We start from the raw sequence: 20,400 nt of genomic DNA, 5'->3' as shown, positions 1-20,400 counted from the left end.
TATATATTAGTTGTTCTAATCTCCAGTTACAGATAAAGTTATATATCTATCTATCTGTATCTATACACAATATCATGAGCTTTTGTGGGCAAAACTCACTCTCTCAGATGGAATTTAGCATAAACACAATCTGAAAAGCACCTGTTTTTCATGGATATAATAATGCTGGCGGAGTGATGCAATAAGTGGTTTGGTAGTTTAAAGTCATCTAATTGAAAGTGCTGGGGAAATGCTGATGGACAGAATGTAATTATCCCAAGTCTGAATGTGCCCTGCAGTGACTTTTTGTAGAAAAGACAATGAGATCTTTGTGTGAGGTGCTATCTGAAAAACAGGCATGTTTCTCCTCCCATCTTTTGAGCAGTATTTAAGAAGGTATCGGAAGAATTTCAGCTACAATGCAATTGAACAGATTGGCCTTGTTCTCATACTGTATAGAACTGCCAAAAGCCTACCCGTTGCAGCACAAAGTTTTGGAGTTGGATGAGATGAAGCATTTTCTGTGTGTGTGTGTGTGTGTGTGTGTGCACGCGCCTAATATATAAAGGAGAACATTTGTGCGCTAATAACTTGGACACTATAAGAGCTACGGCAACCAAACTTTGAATGGGCTAACCTTTTATCCAGGAGAAGATTTTAAGGGATGATGGGAGGGAAGAGATGAGAGACCGATGCCTCTCCCCGGGGCTGCACAGAGCTCAGCAGTGGGGGGAGAGGCAGCTTGCCGGGGGAAGTGGTGGGGACAGTCACTCACTAAGTCTGGCAGAGAGATAAGGAAGCGGAGGGTAGGCTTGGGTGCCAGTGGCAGGCGCGCAGCTCCCTTCCTCCTCCCTCTCCTCAGGCTCCTCACCTCAGTTGTATCAACTGTCCCGAGCAACGCTGGGTAACTACATTACACTACACTACACCACAAACACCCACCCACCTATGAAATAAATTGTATGTATGCATGTACGCATACACATATGAATATGAAGGATAAGAGATGATCAAATCTCACACCATGTTTTTTTTTTTCAATCCTGAAGCATTCTAAAGCACTTTCGTATAATAAAAGTTCACACACTACACTGCAGAATCAGTACACTTACCAGTTAAAATGCAGCTATTTTGGGGCTGAAATATGGTAACTATTTAATTTCACACAACAACACTACACAAGAATTTGGGAAAAGTGAACCATATGATGCATATTTGAAACTGCGGAGGGAATTTATGTAAGGCATTTTACCCAATCTGGAATTTGGCCAGGAAAATAGGACTAATGATGATACTTCTGTGGCAAGTGCCATGGGATCTTTAGCGATCTCTACAAGAGGTTAGGATATATGTTTACATTTTACCCAAAAGACATTTCTATAAGCATAGTATCATCTAAAACACTGAAAGGCTACGTCTAGACTGGCATGATTTTCCGCACATGCTTTTAACAGAAAAGTTTTCTCCATTAAAAGCATTTGCGGAAAAGAGCGTCTAGATTGGCACAGACACTTTTCCGCAAGAAAGCCCCGATCGCCATTTTCGCCATTGGGGCTTTTTTGCGCAAAACAGTTTTTAGCTGTCTACACTGGCCCTCTTGCGCAAAAACATTACCGGAAAAGGGCTTTTTCCCAAATGGGAACGTCAAAGCATTTGCGCAAGAAGCACTGATTTCAGCCAGAATGTCAGTGCTTTTGCGCAAAATCAAGCGGCCAGTGTAGACAGCTGGCAAGTTTTTGCGCAAAAACTTGCCAGTCTAGATGCAGTCAAAGAGTGCAGAGCTAGTTCTAACCCAGAAATTAGACTGGTAGGTACTGCATTGCAACAGTACTTCTCAGACCTCACACCCACTCCCAGTACCCTACCTCAAGCTCCCTTCTGCACCCAACTTCTATCCCAGACCCTGCACCTCCTAGAGAGAAAAATGCAGCTCATGATCACTTTCCAAAATCTTGGAGTGGCCCTCATCAAGAATTATTGCCCACCCCTGCAGTAGAGGGACTTTGTGCTTTGGTCAACAATAGCAGCATGAAGATAAATATATCCAAAGGGACACGTGATCTCATTGGGCCAAAGCCCTTTCTCAATTTTTATTCTGGCCTTACTAAGACAAAACTTAAACTGATATGAATGGGAGTTGTACTAGAATAAGGACTGACTACAAACTGAAGGGGAAAAAAACCTTTGAAATATTTGCACTGATAAGAATAGAAAGGATTTTACATTTATGTAAAATCCTTTCTATTCTTATCTCATTTGGGTCAGGGCAGTGTTACAGTAAGGGTACCAAACCTGCACACTTTGGCTATTATACTTATGCTCCTCAATTTACAAGTGGGCAGAAACTTGGCTCTGAGCCCAGCAACGTGCAGATCAGAGGTGGACTAATACAATAAGCCAGCAGCAATTTGCTGTTCCTCCCTCTCCATTGCCTCCTACCCCCAGAGCAAAGGTGAAGTAGAGAGGAAGTCCCGCCTTGAAGGGTTGTGTTTAAAGCATAATGCCTCCTGGGGTGATGCAACTTACATGCCAACCCTTGCTCAGCAGTGTTTCTAATAGCACAATTCAGCCCTAAGACTTCCCTGTCCCTGATATATTTTGCTGCCTCATCTTTGTCACAGCAACAAGTTATAATTGGACTTCATTTTTAGGATTGTCTCCATGTACCCACCCTTACTCCACTGTTACTATGCGCCCCCCCATCCTTTGTATAATAAAGAACATCGACTGGAAGGTCCGCTACAAGTGATGATGGAAAAGGGACTTTATGAATTAGAAACATATCTTGTGTCCCATTATTTCTGAAGTGACAGAGTACTATGAAAAGAAAGGCAAGAAAAAAAGGAAGAAACAGTGATTTAAATTGGGCCATGAGTAAGCTGATCCTGAATCAGTGATTTCAGTGAAAGATAACCAATTAGCTACAGCGGGTCTACGAGTATTCTTGAAAACAACATTTTCTACTTGTCTCTTCAGAGCTTGACCTTGTATTTTTGTCTTGAGAACAAATGTAACATACTCTTTGTGAAAGTGATTTCACATTTAATAGATGCTAGCATTGTCCATATTTTCTTCCCCACAATGTTAAGATCTTCTTGAATAGTATATATATACAATATACAGCAGGATTAGAGCGCATATTAGAAGAGTAGTTTTTAACTGTTCAAAACTAAAAGGATTTCACAGATGAATATAGAGCCATATTGCCTACAGAGTTCCATGTAATTGCTTTACTTATGACACAGAAATCTAATTCTGCTTCCATGCAATTTAACAGATTTATGGAAAGCCAGATGTTAGCAATTATGGAAAGTGACATTATTCATATTCTCAGCACTACAGACCTGTTTGCACTGCACAAAGCCAACTTAATCTATTATACATATCCAAAAGGGAAGAGGTGCCCTATTTACATACTGCAACTGTTGTTCTCTGCTGAGGGCACATTAAGAGGATGCCCTACTGAGAGTTGCCCAAACTAGCAAGCAGGCCATTCATGATAAAAGAACCAATCAAGCAAAAGCCAAGCAACATATTTTCTACATAAATCTCTAATCACTACTCAATTCATTTTTCTTTCTTAATTCAAATGGTGGTTCCCTATTATTTTATTACATTTATTATTTAAATGTTGTAGTCATTAATCAAATATAAAAGGGTTGAAAGTTGCATCCATTTGATAACTCATCTTTTAATAGAACTAATTTTCTCAGAACATCCCCACAGCAGTGTTCTTATTGCTGTATTTCTGAGAATCTTACTAAACCATCCACATTGTCTATAACTTACTTCTGAAGAAATTTTAAGCTTAGTTTGATATTCTCCTCTTTTCATATTTGGACATTAAATTGTGGGGGTTTTGATAACAGATTAAGGAGCATTCCAATCTCATTTATCTCAGTGCACCTATTCCATGAGTTAAAGGGGGTTAAGAGGGAGGACACAAGGAGAGCAGTCGGGGTTAGCCTTTCCCACATGGCCAGATGAACTTCTTTGAAACTACAGAACTATAAATGAAACTACTAAAATGTGGATGCATAACTGATTGGAATAGCATTCTCAGAGAGTAGTTTTCAATGGCTCATAGTCAAGATGGAAGGGTATATCAAATGAGCTCCCACAGGGATAAGGTCCATATCCATTCCTGTTCAATATCTTTCTTCATCAATTATTTAAATAATGATATAGACAGTAGTTATAAAGTTTGTGGATGATACCAATCTGGGAGTGGTTTCAAGTGCTTTGAGGAAATGATTTGAAGTAAACAATTAAATTCAATAAGGACAAATGCAAAGGACTTTACTTAGGAAGGAACCATTTGCACACCTACAAGAAATTACTTATCTACGACTGGGTACTGCAGAAAGGGATGGGGTGATTATAATGGATCAAAGGCAAAATATGAATCCACACCATAATACTGTTGCAAAAAAGCAAACATTCTGAAAAATATTAGCAGGAATGTTGTAAGCAAGACATGAAAATGAATTATTCCACTCTGCTCTGGAGTGGAGCATTGTGTCCAGTTCTGGGGTTCCATTTCAGGAAAGATGTGGACAAACTGGAGAAAGTCCAGGGAAGAGCAACAAAAATGATTAAATATCTAGAAAACATGACCTTTGAGGAAAGACTGAAAAAAGGGTTATTTAATCTCAGAAAGAAAAGACTGGGAATTATAACAATTTCAAGTACAGGAAAGATTGTTACATAGAAGAGGGAAGTGAATTGTTCTCCTTAACAGCTGAGGGTAGGTCGAATAGCAATGAGCTTCAACTGCAGCAAAGGTGGTTCAGGCTGGACATTTGGAAAATCTTCCCAACTTTCTGGGTGGTTAAACACTGGAATAAATTACCTGGGGAATTTGTAAAATCTCCATCATTGGAGTTTTCTAAAAGCAGATTAGACAAACATCTGTCAGGAATGGTCTAGATAATTCTAAGTCATGCCATGAGGGCAGGGGACTGGACTAGATGACCTGTCGAAGTCCCTTCCAGTCCTATGGTTGTACGTGTTGTACATCAACACAAATTCACTAATTTATTTTCACTGAAATACTCAAGTGATCCCTTGCCACCAAACTTCCAGTTTTCAATCTTTCCTATAACATCTTGCAATGTGTGCCTGTGAGTGGTGCAATACAGGTACTCTGATAGCATGTTAAAATGTTGCAGAAAAAAAAGCCTTCTAGAGTGCTAATTTCAACTTCGTTAAGCCATTACAATATAATCTAATGTGACAATTACATGTTGGGCTTCCAGCAAATGTATGTACAAATTAAAGATGAATATTATTTTATTTTTCACAGGAAGCTTGTCACTTTAGCACTCTAGTTCCTATTCTTTTAAATCGGAACTAATTGTTGGTGTTTATGGCTAAAAGTGATACAAGTTTTTTAGAGTAAAATTGGATCTATTTTGTGATTCCCTTTTAAACCACAAAGGCCCTATTAAAAGGAGTCTGTGGCTTCTGTCACGGCAGTGCACTTTTTTCAGAGAGAGAGATTCAAGATATAAAACTTGCCTAACAAAACATTTACAATTAATGTTTCAGCTCCTATTGTTGAAAAGCACCATTGGTTCAAATGGGATTTAAATAATGAATTCCACGCAACCCTCAAGCAGGTTTTCCTTAGCTAGTCTATATTCTAATAAGAAACTTCTAAAATAAGGTGATCGATTATTCAGAAATCAGGTAGCTGGTGCTGAAGCACTTCAGACATTGAAAGATAAAGTAGACTAATGAGATTGCTTCTAAGATTTCATGGAGGGTAAGTAAGACTCCTGCAATATCATTAGGCATACTGGGGCATAGGTTAACCACTCACTCATTCACTGAGGTTCTCTCTTGATTCTTACAAAGTGAGCTATGGTTATTCTCAGTATATCTGAAGGAGATATGGACTCTGATATTACAAGCATTAATACATTAAGTGGGTACAATAGATAAGAGCAATGACAATACAATACATTCTAAAAGGTTTTCTATATAAAACAAATTTTAAACCCACTCCGCTTTAACTCTGGGTCTGAAGCATTCTTGCACCTAGAATATGTGAAAGTCTGACAAACATGAATTAAGATTTCTCTGAGAACTGGAAAGGTAATGATGCTTCCTGTTCCCTAGATCTCCCTCATTTTGACACCAGCCATCCTATCCCCACAACAAGCCCTGGTTAGCACACATCTAAGATTTAAATGAAGGTTTCAAACTGCAGCTTTCTGCAATGGTGAGTAGGTGCATTGGCCTTCCTAGGATGTTGCATGACTGAATAGAATTCCAAAGGTCCTGCTACAGGGGTTGAGTTGCTTGCAAAACAAATTGCAAGAGCAATTTGTAAGAGAGGCTGTGTACAGAGAGTAAGGGTACGTCTAGCCTACCGCATTTTGTCGACGGAAGTTTTGTCGACAGATACTGTCGACAAAACTTCCGTCGACAAAGAGCGTCCAGACACATTGAGTTCTGTCGACAAAGCAAACTGCTTTGTCGACAGAACTCCGTAGTCTGGACGCAATGTTACAGGCAATAACACCTTCTGTCGACAGAGTTCTGTCGACAGAAGGTGTTATGCCTCGTAAAATGAGGTATACCAGCGTCGACAAAACTGCTGAGTTCTGTCGACGTTATGTCGACAGAACTCAGTGGTAGTGTAGACGCTGGTATAGTTTTGTCGACAAAAGTCCAATTTTGTCGACAAAACTAGGTAGTCTAGACACACCCTAAGTGTTTCAGCCTTTGACCAGTCTTGCAGTGGTGAGCTGCATTTTACATTCAGAGAATTTTGCAAAAATTAATAGTTGTCTTTTTATTTGTTTCCACTAGAAAGGCCTGTGGCCTGAAATGCCTATGTTTCATTAAGAATAAAACCACCAGGACACAAGTGCTGTCCTTGCTCATGTTTTCTTTTTATGGGTGGTTTACAACAGTGGTTGCCATTAAGAAGTCACCAATTTTATATACTTGCCCTACAGCAGCATTTGGTGGGTTTTTAGAATAGACAAATAAGTACTTTTGTGTAGTAACCACTAAATGGCAAAACACACACAATATATAACATGAACATTCTTAACTCTGTGAATGGCCTTTGTATTACAGTAAAACTCCATTAGTCCGGCATCCAATGCTCCGGCACCATCAGGAACCCGGAAGTGCTGGGGCAGCCGGACAGGCTTCCCCCATTCAGCTGCTGCTGAAACTGACCAGCAGCTGAATCGGGGAAGCTGGGAGTAGAGCAGCTGGAGTGCTGCCGGGTTGGTCTTGTAGCGCTGCCCCTCAGGGCTGCAGGACCAACCTGGCAGGACCCCAGCTGCTGTGCCCCAGGGGTCCCCAAGTCAGCCGCTGCTGAAACAGATCAGCGGCTGATTCCACGAAGCCCGGGGCAGAGCTGCTCTGCCCCGGGCTTCCTGGAATCAGCCGCTGATCTGTTTCAGCAGTGGCTGAATCGGGGACCCCAGGGGCAGAGCAGCTGGGGTGCTGCCGGGTTGGTCTCTCAGCGCCGAGGGGCGGCGCTACAAGACCAACCCGGCAGCACCCCAGCTGCTCTATTGCAGGCACCCCGATTCAGCTGCTGCTGAAACTGACCAGCAGCGGCTGAATCAGGGACGCCTGGGGCAGAGCCAGACTATCGTAAGGGGGGGCTATGAGGGGCCTGGGTTGGCATCCCCTCCCACCCCACTCCAGACCCCTCATAGCCCTGCCTTCTGATAGTCCGGCATATCTGATAATCCGGTACCCCTGGGTCCTAAAGGTGCCGGATTATCGGAAGTTTACTGTACTAAGGACTGGAAAATAGACAGTTTCCTACTTTAATCACTGTAGGATTTTTGCTGGGGAGGAAGGAAGGAGAAGAACCAGCCCATCCGCTTTGATTTTCACAATTAACTCTGAAAACAACACACCAAACCAGCCATCATTTGCCCTGACCATGGTATTGTGAAAGGCTTATAATATCCTGCACATGCTGCAACTGCAACTAAAAATAAACTAATTCTGAGCTCCATGCTGGTAGCCACTTAGGCTTGCCAGGTGTCCGGTATTCACCTGGACAGTCCGGTAGTTTTGTCTCCTGTCTAGTAAAAAAAATTCAGAGAATACCGGACACCTAAAATGTCTGGTATCTTTTGAATTTTTCCCCATCCAGGAGGCAAAAATGCCAGATACCTGGCAACCCTACAAACACTCAGCACCCGGCCTCCCCCCACCGGCTCCCAACACCCCCAGCCCGCCGACCCCAGCCCACATGCTTACCTGGTTCCCCAAGGCTGCCGGCACAAAATGGCTGCTGGCCAAAAGACCTAGGGGAAGCAACACTTTCCCTGGGTCTTAGTCCTCCACCGCTCCCCTGTTCCTAACCCTGCACTCACTCTTAAAGGGGACCTGCTTTTTTTTTTGTTTTGCTCAACAACTGTGGTCTCCCCCCCCCCCCCCCCCCGCTTTTTTTCCCCTTCAACAGAATTTTTCCCAGGTTTTCTTTTTTTCGGGGGGGGGGGGGGTGGGTCAGTATTTTTGTTTCAACCATCTGGCAACCCTAACCACCATTTTGTCTAAGTGACACCATCTGTGAGAATATCAGGATGGAAACATATTCCATTTTCATACAGATTTGATATCTTCAACTATCCTGTAAATCCAAACACAGTGGAAATTATGGATTTCTTCTGTGTGTGTATGGATCAGAAGACAGATAATCCATTCAAGAGTTGGTTCAATTAGGTGGCCATTTGTATGCTACCATGAGGTAGGAGAGAGCAGAATAGAGAGCTCACACAGAGAAGAGCCATAATTGCAAAACCCCAAAAGGAGGTTTAGGCAGCAACAAGCTATCTCCAATATTTAGCAGTAGCACCAGCTGTGTAGTTTTGGAGGCTAAGGAATCCTTCCTTCTTCACTGTGAATTTTGAGAATGAATATTATTAAAAAAATTGGGGGGGGGGGGCTACACACTGTTCTGTAGGATTTGGCCCTCTCTGATGCAACACTGTTTATGTAACAGAGTATTATTGATTATTTTTATTATTATTATTACTATTCATGTAATAGGCTTTACAGAAACTTGTTGGAAAGAAATACCAGGGTAAAAAATAGATCGGACTGACAGAGTAGGACATACTGCTGAGGGAATGGCACTATTAGGGGAAGGAAAGCATAGAGTCAAATATAGTAAAAATCTTAAATGAATGAAACACTACCATAAAATCTCTGGATAAAAATTCCATGTTTGAATAACATGCTTGAATAACAACTATATGTTTACGGGACTATAAAACTGACCACTTCATCAGGATGACTAAGGTGACAGTGAAATACTCAGGGAGACTAGAGATGTTACCGCCACGAAAACCCAGTAATAATGGGGATTTACAACTATGCCCATGTTGAATGAGTAAATGTTACATCAGGATGGGATGCAGATACAAATTTTATAGACACCATTAATGACTGCTTGATGGAACAGCTAAACCTACAACTGGCTATGGGGGAGAAATATTGATTTAGTCCTAAATGGAGCAAAGATCTGTTCTAATATTCACAAAGAGATTAATAAAGCTGAACTGGATGGGGATATTGACCATAATTACATTTCATATCTGTTTATTGGGGAAAAGAGGGGAAACCAAATAAACCCACCAGAGTAGCAGTTAATTTCAAAAGGGGAAATTATTCAAAACATGTGGAAGATAGGTAGAAGAGCAGGCATGAATGAAGTGCCAGCATGCTGCACTGAGACCATTTAAAAACACCATAATAAAAGCTCACATGTATTCCCCAAATACAACGAAAGAATAAGAGGGGGAAAAAAGCCATCCTGGTTAAACCACCACATAAGAGAGACAGTAAGCGGCCAAAGGAATCTTTTAAAAACTGGATGTTAAATCTTATACGGGTGCGTCTAGACAGCACCTTTCTGTCAGAATAAGCTACGCAACTTGCAGTATGCAAATTGCGTAGCTTATTCCGAGTTTAAATTAAAAGAGCTTATTTTGAAATTTGGCGCTCTCTACGGAATAAGGCACTATTCTGACAAATCCCGTAACCGTCATGGAACGAGGGTTACAGGGATGCCAGAATAGTGCTTGTAAAGACGCGGCATTGCTGTTTTGGAATACTTCCAATATCCTGAAAGAGCAATGCAGTCTAGATGTAGCTTTAGTGAGGAAATCAGAAAGGAGCATAAACTCTGTAAAGAAAAGCAAAATTAGGTCAAAGTAGAATTTGGGGAGCAACTAGCAAAAGGCACAAAAAACTAACAACCAAAAAAGGGTGAAGTAATTGAGAAGCAAGAATCCGGCAAATCAACCAGTGGGGCCATTAGATGATAAAGGTGCTAAAGGAGAACTTCAGGAAGCCAAGGCCCTTGGGCAGAGGCGGATTTAGGGCAGGGTGAGCGGAGCGGCTGCTCCGGGCCCCACGCTTCCTGAGGCCCCGCGCATGTGCTGTGGCGCCACAGCGCATGTGCCGTGTCAAAGGAGCGGCCCTGTGAAATTTTAGCGCTGCCCTGGGCCCCGCGGCGCACTCATCCGCCCCTGCCCTTGGGAGAAGCTAAATGAATTCTTTGCATTAGTTTTCACTGAAGGGTGTGTAAGGGAGGGTCCAACAACTAATGCAATTCCTTTTAGGTGGCAAAGGAACTGTCACAGACTGATCTGGACTTGGATGATCATGGCCGCAATCTCATGCTATGGTGTCCCTCACCCTCTGACGGCAGAAGCTAGGACTTGCCATCAGGAGATGGATTACTGAATATGGTATTCCCTCTGACATGTCTAGTGCTGACCATTGTCAAAGGCAGGTCAGCCAGATAGACCTTGACCCAGTACAGTATGGCCACTCTTATGTTCTTATGTTCTTAGACTCATCGCAAAATACTTAGTGGGCCAAATTCATCCCTGGAGTAACTCCACTGTGATTTTTGGCCAGAATTTCTCATGCACACAGAACTGTAAAACATATCAAAGCAAAGACAGTTACTATGCAGATGAACCCTCTCTCATCAAGAATAAAAAGCTCAAGGACTCTGGCCTTGACGCTAAATACTTCATCGTGGAAATAAGCTTTGTAAAGTGGTTCAAATCAGGTTTCCAGTAATGCAGCTTTAGTTTGTCTTCAGTTGGAATATACTTCTAACATTTATGTTTCATTCACTGTATAATCATTTTTAAAAGAATGTAACTGTATAATCTTTAAATGATCTGCTTCCATATGGAATAGCAGAACTTTGTTTCATTTCTAACAGTAAAACCAGTATAAGAGATTATCAGAAACTGGTTTACTCTCTTTGGCATGGGTACTCAGCAGCAGATGGCTCAGAAAAGCTATTTAATTTTTAAAAATCCCATCAATTTCACATTCCATTTATTGCTTGCACACAGTAAGAAAAAAAATCGTCTCACCTTGTGAACTTCTAACAAACCGTGCAGGTCAAAATGAGGGCAGTTTGCTTTGAAGAAAGCAGACTGCTCTCCAATCTTCAAAATATATCCTAGAATGTAACATTTTGGGCTCAGTTCTGCCTTTACATAAGCACAACTCCCATTAAATGGGGCTGGTACAAGTGACTTTAGCAAGGGATGTGTTAATCTCTAATAGAGGAAAATTGGACAATTCAAACTAGTGACAACGCTGGGCTAAATACATTCTTGGTGTAGCACTATTGATTGCAATAGAATTACATCATGGTTTGCTCCAAGACCTTTGTTACATTTGTTACCAGTGCTTACTTAGCAGCATGGTAGGCACTTCACAAATATCTGAGACAGGCAAGGAGGAAGGAACGCTATAGATGTCCTTTATGTTAAGTACCCTTTTGGGGTTATTTCATGTTGCTTTATTTTGTGATAAAATGAGACTATTTCTCTCTGACACTCTTTACATATTACTTAAATAAATCAGAGCAGAATTGTAAATATCTAAGAATATGCACAGTGGTTCTTAAACTCTTTGGCACTGTTACTCCTTAAGCTTAACCAATAAACCAAAATAACTTCCCCTCCTTTTTAAAATGGCAATAGACAAAAAGAAAATTACGATTAATCATTTTTATTGTATTTCATTTTCTCATACATTATGCTGAACAAAATTAAACACCTATTGGACTATTACCCCCTGAAATATGCCAAATTACCCCTTGAGAGGTAATTACCCCAGGTTAAGAGCCACTGTGCTAAAGTGTAAATGATTTTCATGTGGAATTGTATCTATTAAACCATGAAATGCTCTGAATTTTTTTTGACCAACCCTTTTGAAATCCATCATTGTGAATTCAATGTACATACCATGCCTGCTAGCAAGAATCTGTTTAGGATAAACTATTAAAAGCTAATATAATTTTTTTAGACAGTCTGTATTGCTTTTGAATGTGAATTGTAGATTTTTCTCAGTATTTCTTAAATTACAGGCCCAATCTTTCACCAAATTTCCTGGTTTTTTTCCCAATGAACTGAAATTTACTATTAAAAAAAGATAGATTGTAATGAGAATCTTCTCAGTTGTGTATGCAAAACAAACCTTCAAAACTAATTTACAGTGCAAAGTAAAGCTTTTGATGGTAAACAGAGTTATGGAAAGCTTTCATAAAATTGAATAAGGGTGAACTCAGCAGAATTCTAAAGAAATTCCAAGAATTAGGGTGAACTCAGCAGAATTCTAAAGAAATTCCAAGAATTTGATCTAAATCTCCCCATAAAGAGAATAAGATCCTTTCTAAAGGGTTTTTAAACCATATCATAAAATTTAAGAGAGAATTATATCCCTGTTATAGAATTACATAGAAAGGTTTAAAAATTCTGTAAAGAAGTTATAATTTCCTATTAAATCTATTGGAATTTTCCGTAAAGGTGCAACTTTTAAAACAAATATTACTTTAGCAGCTTCAAATTGTAACATTTATCTATGGAATCAAGGAAACTTGATTCTGAATTCATTTACACAACGAGAAGAAATTGGATTGAAATCAAAGGTGTTCCACAGGTGTAAAGAGCAGGATAAGGCTCTAAATCTGCTTCCACTGGAAGTCAAGAGCAAACGTCTGTTGAATTTGAACATTCTGAATCTGGCCAGGGATCAGATTCAAATATCTTTTCCATTGAATCAGAGAGGAAATTTACAGAATCTACTTTATTCTGAAAGCAACACACAACACACACAAAGCCAAGCCAGAGTCCTGAGGCCACCAGGAGGAAAGGAGATGCAGAGTTTGCTCAGCAAGCCCCTATCTCCTCATGAGGTACTTCCACAGGGAAGTGAGAGGGTATGAAGGGGCAGGCAGAGCAAAGATGATCAGGAACCTGAGCATATAGAAGGTGAAGTAGGGCGCACAGGGCCTGAGGTGTTTATTGGGTGTGAGATTTGCTATAAGGAAATCATTACAGGAAACTACAGAAACTTACTGTGGCAGCAGAGGGGCCGGCATTGATCAAGGGAGAATTAGGGGGGCACTCAGAGGAAAAGGCAGGGTGGATGTGGAGCCCTAGGAGTGCAGCCCCACGGGAGTGCATCTAGCACCCTGCTAGTGCAGTGTTTCATTCCTGGCTCTGCAGCCACCCTGCCTCTTCCTTCAAGCTTCCCCTGTCCCGTATCCTGCCACTCCCTTACTCCCTGAGCTTGAGTGCCACAAATCAGTTATTTGCAGCACTCTGGAAGCTCTGGGAAGGTGGGGGAGGAGTTGCTGAATGTGGGACCCAGTTTTTCCCCCATGAGTGCTCCAGCCCAGGAGCATCCGCAGGGATACTGGACCAAGATGATGCAGACTCTGGAAGCCCATACCGTAGGGGTCAAACCGGTAGATTTCTATAAGAACATGGTATTTAAAACAATGTAGCATAGACCCTGGGATAGGTAATGCTATCCTTAATTCCCTGTCCCTTAGCCAAGGTCTCTTCTACCACACTGTCATTTGGAGTGAAAGGTCATAGCAGCAGCTGTGGAAGGGAAGTAATGTCCTGCTCAATATCCTCTCTGTGGTACCTTTATGTAGTGTCTTGTGCCCCAAAGTGAGCAAACCAAGGTTACACAGCGCACAAAATGTGAGGGCTCTAGTCCTGGTTCTGCTACTTTTGACTCCTGGTGTTCCCACCTCCACAGAATCATTGGAAGACACCTCAGGAGGTCATTGAGTCATTTTCAGCACTAGATTGTGGAGCTTAACCATAGAGTAGGATTCCTGCTCTGCACTGCCTATACTTTCAAACATGCCTTCAATCTGTGTCCTCATGACCTTGTCCTCCAAATTCAGTACACACAACACAGAAAGCATTTGAGGCTATTTGAATAACTCTAAAAAAAATAAATAAAAACAAATGATAATACACAATGTATAAATATGCTCCCAAATCTTTGTGCTGACATCTGAAATTGATGGTTCATTTTGTAGCTTGTCACACTTGCAAAACAACCTACATGGGGGCAAAGGTTATTTGCTTACTGTAATAAATGGCTAAGGACAGCATGTCACAAGGTTGACCTCTGTCATTTTTCCATATACCCATTCAGAAATGCTGAAGCAAAATGCAGGACAATGTAGCACTTTAAAGACAAGATGGTTTATTAGATGATGAGCTTTCGTGGGCCAGACCCACTTCCTCAGATCAAATAGTGGAAGAAAATAGTCACAACCATATATACCAAAGGATACAATTTAAAAAAATGAACACATATGAAAAGGACAAATCACATTTCAGAACAGGAGGGGGATGCGGGGGGAGGGGGGAAGGAAGGTAAGTGTCTGTGAATTGATGATATTAGAGGTGGGGAGAGTGGGAAATGTGATGGTTCAGGTCTCTTTTATAATAACAACAATACAAATAATTAATAAAATAATAATAATTTATTATTATGTATTTATTTTATTATGGTCTACATTGTATTACTAAAGACACTGATGAGCTTAAAAATGGTTATATCCTAATATTAGCCTCAGATATAGTAACCATTCGGGACATGCTGTCTCAAATAGGCAGTGTATAACACCATGCAGAAGAAAAAAAGTTCTGTGCTAATTGATCATTGCTTACCAATACAGGATTCCCCGGAAAGTGAGTAGGTTCCATTGTCATGGAAACCGCTTCTGCACTCACAGTGGTACCACCCTGGGAGGTTAACACAGCGTGAATGGTTGTGACACTCAATGATCCCCTCTGCACACTCATCAATATCTGCCTCAGAGAAAAACACAAGCCAGCCAGGAAATTAATTTCCTTTGACACTAACATTTAAGATGTTTTTTTTTAAAGTCTTCCTTTAAAATATGGATTGTACTTTGTTATGGTTCCAAACACCAAGCACATGGTTCAATAACAGCAAAAATAATAAGAAATAAAACATTTGAAACATCAAATAAAAATGTACTAGATCCAAATATGTTGTGTTTACTCAGAGATAAGGAACTATTTTTCCCACATACATAAAACATTTTGAGGAAGATCCTCAAATGAAAACTGGCCCCGTATTTTTTTCCTGAGAATTTTGGAGTAACACTGTATAATGAAAGATTAATGAGCTAAAACAAAAGATGAGCTCATTTTTGCTGCTGGTTGTGGTGGTTTTAAAGTACTTGTGCTGTGCAGGTGGTGGTGTACAATTACAATCCTAAGGGCCCAACTGTACCACCTTTACATGTGATATTATCTAATTACACAAGTAGGCTCACTGGGTATGATTCTCAAGCCTACTAGGTCTGCTTTGCATTAGTTTTCCAGAGCAGTGGAGGCTCAAACTCATTGGATCCATCCCTCTGAGGCTTTTCCTGGCAGAAGGGAAATTCTCTGTTGGAGTAGGGCTGCTGTAGGGCTCCCATGCTACCCCTTGCTGCACACAAATACAGGTAATATGGCAGAGCAAAAAGAATCATAGTTGGGAAGCCGCTGACTGGCTGATACCCTGCTATCTAGAATGGTCTGTGGCACTACTATAACCTTTTCTTCGAAATAGACTGGGCTGCTGGATTGAGGAAGGCTCTCTGGGCCCTACAGTTAGTCTGGACCATACAACTGGATGACGTGTGAGCAAAAGTGATAGACATGGTCCCTAATCAATCTGGATATTATGCCTAATCACCAAATTGGGCATCCCAGTACAGCATGCAAAAGACGACTCATTTTCAGCAACTGGATTTCTATGTGAGATTTAATTCTTGGCCACTATGCAGAACTTTCGATTTCAACGTACTTTACAAAAATCAACATATATCTTTACTGAAATTACAATTTTCATACTATTTCTGTGATGAAAGTTAATAGCATGTGATAGAGAAGGCAATCATACGTTTCAGCTGAAATTATATGATCCTCTGGAAAAGAATGAAGCAATATACCCATAATTTTGTGGCACTGGAAAAATACAGCTAGTTTGGTTCCCTGCAGAGTTCCACTAAACATGTATTGTTTTTACAAAGGATTTTTTTAAACCTTCCTTAACATGGTTAATACAGACCTCATAATCCGTACAAACGTTGGCTGATTAGTGCTGGCACCTGGCTGTTGTTCTCCTTTGAGTATTTATTCAGTACATTTTGGAGGGTTGTAATTAAAATTAGCAAATTAATTTTATATTAACCTTCTAGAAATTAAGATGCTATTATAGTTTCATGACTTTCATAAAAAATGGCTGATTCTTCTGTTTAGCTAGAACCATTTTTTTAAAGGAATCTTGGGCAGTTTTCAACACCACTGCAGGGGATCTCACCAATTATAAATGAATGTCTTTTTTTCAACGAGGATGAGCTGCTTGTATCCACTCATAATTATGCCTAGCTACAGAGTATGAAACAAGAGTATGCGTGTGAGGCTTTCGCCCCTGAATCTTGATGCAAGACTGGGGTGCTGTTGGGAAATCTGAGTCTGACTCTTATCTCCATTAACAAATATTATATACCAGCGTGGCTCCACTTATTTCACTGGCACTTATTCTGATATACACCAAGCATTTTCCAAATTCAACTATGTTTTCTCTTTATTTTGTATAAGCAGTGCATCACAAAAGGACAAACTTAACTTTCCTTTGTTTAATAATAGTATTTACTCTTCCTTAAAGCTAACTGAGGAATCTAAACAAAGGCCCCTATTCACTTTTGTCTTCATACTCTGCTTAAAAGTGAAGCAATGTAATTTTCTATACCACTGGCATGCAACCACAATTTCTGTCTAGCATTATTCAACCTCAGTCCAATAACTACATCAGCTTGTTTATTCTTTAAACTCGGTTGCTGCTGCCACCCCTTCTGTACTTTTATATTTTGCGGAAACTAATTTTAGCATAAAAACAATGTGCAAGTCTAACTGTTCATCAGTGATGAGCACTGCATGCAAATTCAGATGCTTTCAATTCATTACAGCAAATGGAATTTAAAACCATGATCTTTTCACATGTCACGGCTGATAGAACAAGTTTAATCCTATTTGGGAAGTGCATGACTTTGCTACTGCAGGTTATTTGCAGATCCTCCTTGTTTCTTTTTCTTCCCTTGTATTGAATCCAAGACACTGTGATCTAAAAATTGTTTCTTTGGGTCACTCCTTTACTTGACCTCCCTTCCTTCAATTCTACAGTTTTTAATTTACAAAATCAACAGAGTTTTCCTAACATTCATCTTGAAAGGAGAGTCCCTTTGAAAGAATGTATGAATTAGGTTTATAGTGCAGGATGATAATTAGTAGATTACATTATAGAGAACTCTTCTGTTTGGAGACAAAACCTGAGCATTTGTTCTTATTTAAAGAATGGAGAAACTTTTCAGAACATGAGGCTATGTAGATAATGTTGGGAAAGTAAAATAATATTGTTGATTATTTCTATGTTACTTAGGTTATTTTCTTAAACTAGTACTACCATATATGTCTGTACCTTCCTACAGGAATAGAGACAAGGAATAAACAATGAAACATTGATAAGTATAGTACTATCAACTATACAAGGCAAAGGGGAAACCATTCCATTTGTCCAATGCATTAGAGTTTTTTCACCCCCATACTTGCACAGATGTCCAGAATGGCTGATCCTATTATCCCTCACCCTATTTTTAGCAAATCATACACAAACAATATTTATGAACTTGTTCTGTACATACTGAGTGATAGTCTACTGGAACAAAGGAGCTTTTGTAAACAGGGATGTTTTAAAATATGTAAATCGCATACTGGAGGGTGCAATCCTTCACTTTGGGGGGCATTGGCTAGATGACTTAGAGAGCTTTTCCATCTCAGCATACTGTGGACTTTGGAAACACTAAGTATTTCTATATAGTATTTTGCAATGTCTAATGGCTGGTTTACAAGATTGGAAATCAAGAGATCTGGATTCTAGTCTGTCTGTTACTAGCCTCCTCAAATATGTTGTTTCTTCCCGTCTCTTTGTTTTCCCATCTTTAAACACTCATTCCATTTACATTACGTACTTTCAGATCACTGGAACAAAGACACCATATTTAAGTACACAGTATTTAAATGAATATGGTAAACATATCAGTGCCATCTTTTTAACTAAATATATGATTTTGTTACCTACAAAGCCATTGTGTAAATGTATACATTTATTTTCATTAAGGCTGTCAAGTGATTAAAAACAATCACATTTAATTGCACTGTTAAGCAATAATAGATTACCATTTATTTTAAATATTTTGTATGTTTTCTCCATTTTCAAATATATTGATTTCAGTTATAACATAGAATACAAAGTGTGCAGTACTCACTTTATATTTATTTGTATTACAAATATTTGCACTGTAAAAAACAAAAATTTATTTTCCATTAATCTCATACAAGTATTGTAGCATAATACCTTTATCATGAAAGCTGAATATACAAATATAGAATTATGTACAAAAATCCTGAATTCAGAAATAAAATGAGGTAATTTTAGAGCCTACAAGTTCACTCAGTCCTACTTCTTGTTCAGCCAATCATTCAGACAAACATATTTGATTACATACTGCCTGCTTCCTTACAGATAATACTGCCTGCTTCCTTACAACGTCACCTGAAAGGGAGAAAATCATGCCCTTCGGTACTTGTATGAGGTGAATTTAAAAATATTATTTCTTTAACATTTTACAGTGGACATAGCTGTAATAAAAATAATATGAAGTAGGCACTGTACAGTTTGTATTCTGTATTGTACCTGAAATCAATATTGAAAATGTAAAAAATTACAGTGTGATTAATCATAATTAATATTTGAGTTAATCATGAGTATAATACTGATTAATTGACAGCTATAATTTCCATATAAAATGTGTGTTGAATTTAAGGGAGGAAAACATATATTAGCAATTTAAGATTAAAAAAAATTACAACCAAAATGATTTACCAAAGAAGTAGTAATTGTTATGGGACTATTCCCTATTGTTGATGTGAGGGAAGGCATCTGAGGCCCATCTATGCTGTTCTTCTCCCTTTCCCAGCCAATTTCAAACCTGTGTTCCACATTCTTTGTATTTTAAGGACACTGGATATCTTGGGGCTTGACTCTCCCTTCTCAGGAGAAGCACAAAAGTTCCTCTATATTAATGCCCTCTGCAATCATTTATGAGAGGGGAATGGGAAAAGACGTAGTAAGACACCCCCTTAAATATGCAGCTTAATGTACTCATCTTTATGAGGCTAATCCAAAACTCACTGAAGCCAATGGAAATGCTCCCACTGACTCATTGACTTTTATGGACTTTGGCTCAAGCGCTACTTTATTAAATACACAGTATAAAACAAACAGTGGGCATGTGCAACCCAGACAAATTAATGCTCTGGTGGGAATCTCTATTTCTATATATCCTAAATGTTTGACTTTCAGCTGAATGGAACATTAAGTCTGTGTTCAGATAATTTCTACATTTTCTATTTAATTCTAATTTTATTAGGGGTACTGCAACTCTTCCTTCCCTCTCCTTGTGCCCTTTTCCTCCCAACTTTTTTTTTAAAGTTCAAACCCTGTTCATAATGCCCTTCTGGAAGGAGTTAAAAGTGCACCAGGTTCTTGTGCATGCTTTTATCCTACTTGGTTATTGAACTGTCATTAGCATAGAATTGTTAATGGATCCAAGAACATCCTGTTATGGTGGTTTTGCAGAAGATATGAAGTGGTGCATTTTTCCATTGTACAACAGGGACACTAGTTGGTTTTGAGTAAGCTCTTGCAGGATGCTAATCCTGTCCTTTGAGGACAGGTCTGTAGCATTTTACCATTCTAGCTTCCTGCATTATTCATAGGTCTATTTACGCAGACATGATGAATAGGATAATTTACCTCAAAATAAAACACAATGGTTTCAGACTCTGAAGAAAAATGGAGAATTAAAGTAAGTCAATCTTTTAAAATGCTTCACTGTATTTCTGTCATTATGTGATTATACTGAAAGAAAACTCTTATGTTGTTTAATAGCAGAGGCTCTCCTCCACTCAATGAGACTGAAGAGTTTTTAAAATAAAAGTCTTTACT

The 20,400-nt window shown here is 39.5% G+C and overlaps 1 protein-coding gene across 4 annotated transcripts in view; it reads right to left on the bottom strand.

The window, feature by feature from the left end:
- The window catches only part of NELL1 (neural EGFL like 1), a 464,201-nt gene that overhangs the window by 19,560 nt on the left and 424,241 nt on the right, over window positions 1-20,400 (bottom strand). For 2 of the 4 annotated variants that reach the window (XM_075927741.2, XM_075927738.2), the window contains one exon: window positions 14,985-15,125. The exons of the other annotated variants lie outside the window; for them this stretch is intronic. In XM_075927741.2, coding sequence (XP_075783856.1) covers window positions 14,985-15,125 — 141 coding nt within the window. The remainder of the gene's footprint in view (window positions 1-14,984; window positions 15,126-20,400) is intronic. 4 annotated transcript variants of the gene reach the window in all.

This window comes from Pelodiscus sinensis, chromosome 5 (assembly GCF_052426305.1).
Source record: "Pelodiscus sinensis isolate ZL-2025 chromosome 5, ASM5242630v1, whole genome shotgun sequence".
NCBI lineage: Eukaryota > Metazoa > Chordata > Testudines > Trionychidae > Pelodiscus > Pelodiscus sinensis.
The sequence above is the reverse complement of the archived record's forward strand: the minus strand, read 5'-3'. Positions and strand labels throughout refer to the sequence as shown.